This window comes from Malania oleifera, chromosome 8, assembly GCF_029873635.1.
Source record: "Malania oleifera isolate guangnan ecotype guangnan chromosome 8, ASM2987363v1, whole genome shotgun sequence".
Lineage (NCBI taxonomy): Eukaryota > Viridiplantae > Streptophyta > Magnoliopsida > Santalales > Ximeniaceae > Malania > Malania oleifera.
Genome location: NC_080424.1, coordinates 41,907,645 through 41,913,644, shown reverse-complemented (window position 1 = coordinate 41,913,644; position 6,000 = coordinate 41,907,645). Strand labels below are relative to the sequence as shown.

The 6,000-nt window shown below is 38.5% G+C and overlaps 1 protein-coding gene across 1 annotated transcript; it reads left to right on the top strand.

Annotated features, from left to right (window-relative positions):
• LOC131162538 (protein PHOSPHATE-INDUCED 1-like) lies at positions 1 to 1,209 on the top strand. Its single transcript, XM_058119135.1, has one exon. The coding sequence runs from the start codon at positions 81 to 83 to the stop codon at positions 1,032 to 1,034; it is 954 nt and encodes a 317-aa protein (XP_057975118.1). The 5' UTR covers positions 1 to 80; the 3' UTR covers positions 1,035 to 1,209.
• Positions 1,210 to 6,000: the final 4,791 nt, after the last annotated feature.

Sequence of the window (6,000 nt, the reverse complement as noted above, 5' to 3'; positions counted from 1 at the left end):
TGTTTCTTCATCCCATCACTTCACCCCTCACTTCAAACATCAAGTAATTACCCAATTGTAAGCAAATCCTTTACATCATTATGGCTACTTTGGTTTCTACCCTTCTGCTTCTCCAACTCTTCCTCTTCGTTTCTCTGCTTCATTTCACCTCCGCCGCCAGACAACTCCCCGGGTCGGCTCAAGACCCCACTCTTGCCTTCCGATACCATAACGGTCCTCTCCTCACCGGACCACTCTCCGTCAACCTCATCTGGTACGGCCACTTCAAGCCTCCCCAGCGTGCCATCGTCTCCGATTTCCTCACCTCCCTCTCATCTCCCCAACCCCCCATGGCCCAACCCTCGGTTTCCACCTGGTGGACTACCGTCGAGAAATACTATCGCCTCCTTAATTCTAAGAAGCCCTCTTCGGTTGTCCTCTCCCTCGGCGGTCAAATACTAGATGAGACCTACTCTCTCGGGAAATCGCTCACCAGTCAGCAGATCGAACGACTGGCAGCGAAGGGCGAGCAGAAGAACGCCATTAACGTCGTGTTGACGGCCTCCGATGTCGCGGTCGAAGGCTTCTGCTCCAGCAGCTGCGGCAGACACGGATCGTCCCAGAGCTCCAGGACCCGAGACGGCAAGAGCTCCAGATTTGCTTACATTTGGGTGGGTAACTCCGAGACCCAGTGCCCGGGTCAGTGCGCCTGGCCGTTCCACCAACCCATCTACGGACCCCAAACCCCGGCCTTGTTATCGCCCAACAACGACGTCGGTTTGGACGGCATGGTCATAAACCTGGCTAGCCTTTTGGCAGCAACTGCTACAAACCCATTTGGAAATGGGTACTTCCAGGGGGTAACCGGGGCTCCGTTGGAGGCTGGTTCAGCTTGTCCGGGGATTTACGGAAAAGGGGCATATCCGGGTTACGCCGGAAGCCTGTTATTGGATAATGCGGGTGCCAGCTACAATGCGCATGGTGCGAATGGGAGGAAGTACCTGCTTCCCGCATTGTTTGATCCCTCCACGTCATCGTGTTCTGCGCTAGTTTAAACTTAAACCAAGTGTATATACGGGATGAGAAACTCATTGGGGAGCTCATAGTTTAGATGTAGGGGAAGCATAGTTGCCTGAAATTCTTTTATTTGTTTATTTATTGATCCATTTCTTTTATTAATTTGAAGACCAGATAAATGAACCAAAAATATTTCTTTTGTACGAAAGAAAAGCATTATTTTGAACAATTGACTGCAGTGGCACTTAAAATATTTAATCCAAAAAGACAAAGAAATATTAAAAAAATATAATATATATTTAATTTTTTTATAATTCTAATACATAAAATTAAAATGCAGATAAATTCACATGTAAGATGATAAATATATAGTTGTTTTACATAACATTTATTTATGGAAAAAAAATCTAAAAGAAATACCTTCTACCAATTCATTAGAACTAATTTGCCCTACATTTAGGATACATGGAAGTCCTAAGTATTTTATGTTAATGTTACATTAATGATGAGGAAGGAATAGTATTTTATTAGAAATAAATCGATCGCCATAGTATTTTGAGGACCCATTAATAAGGTTGTCAACATACGATAGTCGTTTTGAAATCAAGAAAATTAAAGTTCCAAACTAGTGATACGTCCAACTTATCATTATATATTTTTAAAAATGGAGTTGCCATTTTATTTTATGTTTTTGAAAAGGCAAAATAGAGGAAATTTTTTTTTTTTTCAAGAGATTAGGTTCAAGGGTACAATTGTGCATAAGTAAGGTAACACTTTGAATTCCTATTATTGAGAATTGAAAGGGTTAGCACCCTAAAATACTCATTCCCTTGAATGGTTGTCGTGATTACCTTGTGTGTGTGTGTGTGTGTGTGTGTGTACATCTCTTCAAAATTGTTTATCTTTAAAAACTTAGACAATAAAGACATACCTAAGGAAGAAAAAGAGATGACTGATAATGACCTTAAGTTGTTACAAATAAACTCTAGTGCAATGAATGCACTATATTGTGTCCTTGATGTAAACAAATTCAATAGGGTCATGACATGCAAATCAGTTAAAGAAATCTGGGATAAACTTGAAGTAACCTATGAATGTACTATTGATGTAAGAGATAATGAAATCGATATGCTCACTAGCGAGTATGAAACTTTTATGATGAATCTTGATGAGACCATTACTAGTATGTACATAAGGTTCATTCACATAATAAACTCCCTCAATGTCTTAGGGAAAAACTACTCTACATATGAGATGATTCGGAATATCCTTAGAGGACTTTCACAAATTAGGGAACCTAAGGCTATTGCAATAACAGAAGGAAGAAACTTGAAAAACACATATGACAAACTTTTAAAGAATCAATAGAAGCAAATAAATGTTTTACAAGGTTTTAAGTATAGAGGGGAGGATCTATACATGCACAGATGGTCATACCTTCTTAAAGCACGAACAAGAAAAAGAAGACGATGATGATGGAATGGCAGATAGAGAAGTTCAGAGAGAGAAAGAGAGAGAGAGAGAGAGAGAGAGAGAGAGAGAGAGAGAGAGAGAGAGAGAGAGAGAGAGAGAGAGAGAAAGATGGTGGGAGCAAGCGGCCTTGAGGGTCAAGTTAAGGCTTTGTCGAAATTAAAAAAGGAAACCACATATATGCACACATCCATAACTAGATCTATTAGAGAGAGAGAGAGAGAGAGAGAGATATCAGAGGTGCCTGAAGTGAAAGAGTTTGGAATATTGATTGTTTGTAGAGCTGCAATCTTCTCCTGCACATGATCACATGCAACATGTGTTTTGCAAAGAACTTGAAGATTTGGATTTTGAGCTTCGAGGGGAGCATGGGACTAAAGGGATTCTCAAATACGTGGGGAGAGAATGAATTCAAACTACATGAATTTGGGTGAATGAAATTCACTATGAATCTAGCTCAAATGAGTTTGTATTTTGACTTTCCATATTCTAATACACAACACCAAATTCAAATTGTCAAAAACAAACTAGTAAAGAATTGTTTCTTCTAGTATGATTTGAACCCACCAAGCACAAAATAGTATATTATTAGTGGAATGTACAAGTGACATGGGACTTATATTTTATTAGAATTGTACTAACATTCACTTCAATAAGTTAGCAGGTTAGACCACACAAACATGTTCCAACTTAGTGTTTGAATTTTAAAATGTGTGAATATAGACAAAATGTGATAAACAATTATATTTAATTTCTTATCTTATAACCATTTATATAATAATTTCTTTTAAATTCAAAAAATTCAATACTTGAATTATATGCTCTTAAATACTATGATTTTAAGCAATTTTCATTTAGATTAATAATTTTTAGGTAAAAATTATTTTAAAATAAAATGATGTGAGTGGTGGTATAAGACGTGTGAGGATTAGGAAGTATAATATATATTTTTACATACCTTTTTTTTTTTTGCTAATCTTTTTGCATTTGCTTTTTGATTTTTTTTGTTTTTTTTTTTACAAAAGACACTCATCTTCCTTGAGGTTTTGTAAAGACAGAGATCTCTCATGAGATTTTAAAAAATGCACAGATCTCCTTTGAGATTTCAAAATTTTCACAGATCCCTCTTAAGATTTGCCAAAGGATATTAAAATGATGAATCGACGTCAACTATAACCCCTAGCCTTCCAAGCTAACGATGCAGGTTCAATTCCCGCTACTCGCTCTGTTAAAAAAATATGTTTATTTTTATTTATTTATTGTGGCTTTTATCACAGTTGTTGGATCATCTTTAAAATCCAACGGTTGTGTGGTGTCATATATATGTTTGTAAGCCATGAGAAAATATAGGGATTGCTTGTCATTTTATGCAAGAAGAGCTAGAGGGGGGGTTCTCTCTAGGAAGAACTTTTCTTCAACAGGTTGAAGGTGAAGGGGTGTATAGGGGATCTAGGATCGGGGAGAGACTAATCAGATCTTGTACTGCCATCATTTCATAGTGAATTTTTCTCTAGGTGCACGTTCCGTGGATGTAGGCAACCTTGCCGAACCACGTAAAATCTCTCGTCTCCATTTTTCTATGAATGTTCTTTGTGTGATTTATTTTATTGATTGGAAGATTAAAATCGCTGCGCGTCAACAAGTGGTATCAGAGCACGGTTTCGATTGGGTGCAGATATGATAAATCATATCAGATTGAAAGAATTTTTTTTGGATTTGAAGTTTTTCCGCGGGAGGGCTCAAGATCATAGCTGTTTGTTCAGAACGGATTGAGGTACGCGAAGATTCAGATCAGGTGCCAGAAAATTATTCCAAAATTTTTCAATTGAAGGAGGATCATTTTTCAATTGAAGGTATGAAAAAAAATTCAGAAGAAGAAATTTTTTTTTTTGCTGATGAAGAACATGATGATCGATGCCATAATTGGGTGACAGATTCAGATTTAGAATCGGGTCAAGTATGAAGCGCAATAGGTTGACACGTGGGTCAAGAGGCCGAGTTGCGGGTCGGATCCAAGTAGAACTTACCGGGTCAAGCGCGAATCCTCCCCGTGGAGCGCTGACGTCACGCTGGTGTCATGCTAACGCAAGCGTTGTTGCTAATGTCATCCTGACAGGTTCTAATGTCACTGCTGACGTTAGAGGATAAAAGAAAAAGAAAAAAAAAATTAATGGCGACTACTTCGACGACCAAGTTTGAGGTGGAGCCCTTTAATGGGAAAAATAATTTCAGTCTCTGGCAGAGCACTATGAAGGATATGTTAGTCCAATGGGAGGAGCTGGAAATGAAAGCGATAAGTACCATTTGCTTAAGTTTAGTTCTAGAAATTTAATACAGTGTGTTGAATGAAATATCACTAGCTGAGCTTTGGAAAAAATTAGAGAATATTTATATGTCCAAGTCCCTAATTAATAGACTGTATTTGAAGAAACAATTGTATCAGTTGAGGATGACTGAAAGCACAGAAATCAAAGACCACCTCAATTATTTCAATAAGATAATCACGCAGTTGCTAAGTATTGAGGTAAAAATTGAGGAGGAAGATAGAACACTGATTCTATTGTATTCGCTTCCCATTTCACTTGATACTTTGAAAACCACACTACTGCTAGGTAAGGAGACTCTTACAGTTGATTAGGTGACTACTGCCATTCTAGAGAGTGAGAATTTTCACAAACTAGATTATCCAATACATGAAGAAGGGTTGGTGGCTAAGGGTGAGTCTAGCCAATAGCGGGGCAGGAGTTCTAGCAAGGGTAATTGGAATCAAGGGAAATCTCGATCCAAGTCAAGGGGTAAGAGTGGGAACTAGAGGAGTGGTTGTTTTTATTGTGGGAAAGATGGGTATATGAAGAAGGATTGTCTAAGAAGGAAAAGAGATTTAGAGGAAAAGAACAGGAAGAAAACTGAGCAGGCTACTGTAGCGGAGAGCAGTTCATTAGTTTTTGATAGGGATCTTTTGGCGGTTACTACAGGTTCTAGTTACTTAGCCGATATTTGGACTTTGGATTTAGCGTGCTCATATCATAAGTGTCCATACATGGACTAGTTTGACTCCTATGAACCAATCTTTGGAGGGACAGTGTTGATGGGTAATGATGCTTCCTGTAGTATTCTTGGTATTGGAACGGTCAGAATTAGGATGTTTGATGGTGTGGTTAGAACCATCAGGGATGTGAGGCATGTTCCATATTTGAAAAAGAATCAGATTTCCTTGGGCTCTTTGGACAGTAATGGTTTCTTTTTTTCAGCTAGAGATGGTGTGCTGAAAGTGGCTAGAGGTTCATTGGTAGTAATGAAGGGTCATCTGAGGAATAATTTGTACACTCTGGTGGGTAGCATAGTGACAAGTCGAGCTGCAACTAGTACCTCTTCAGATGCAGATACTGATGATACTACTCTGTGGCATATGAGGTTGGGTCACATGAGTTAGCGTGGTTTGTAAGAGCTACACATGCGGAACTTACAAGGAGGTAATTCTTATTGTAAGCTTAAGTTCTGTAAATACTGTTTGTTTGGTAAACAGTGCAATGT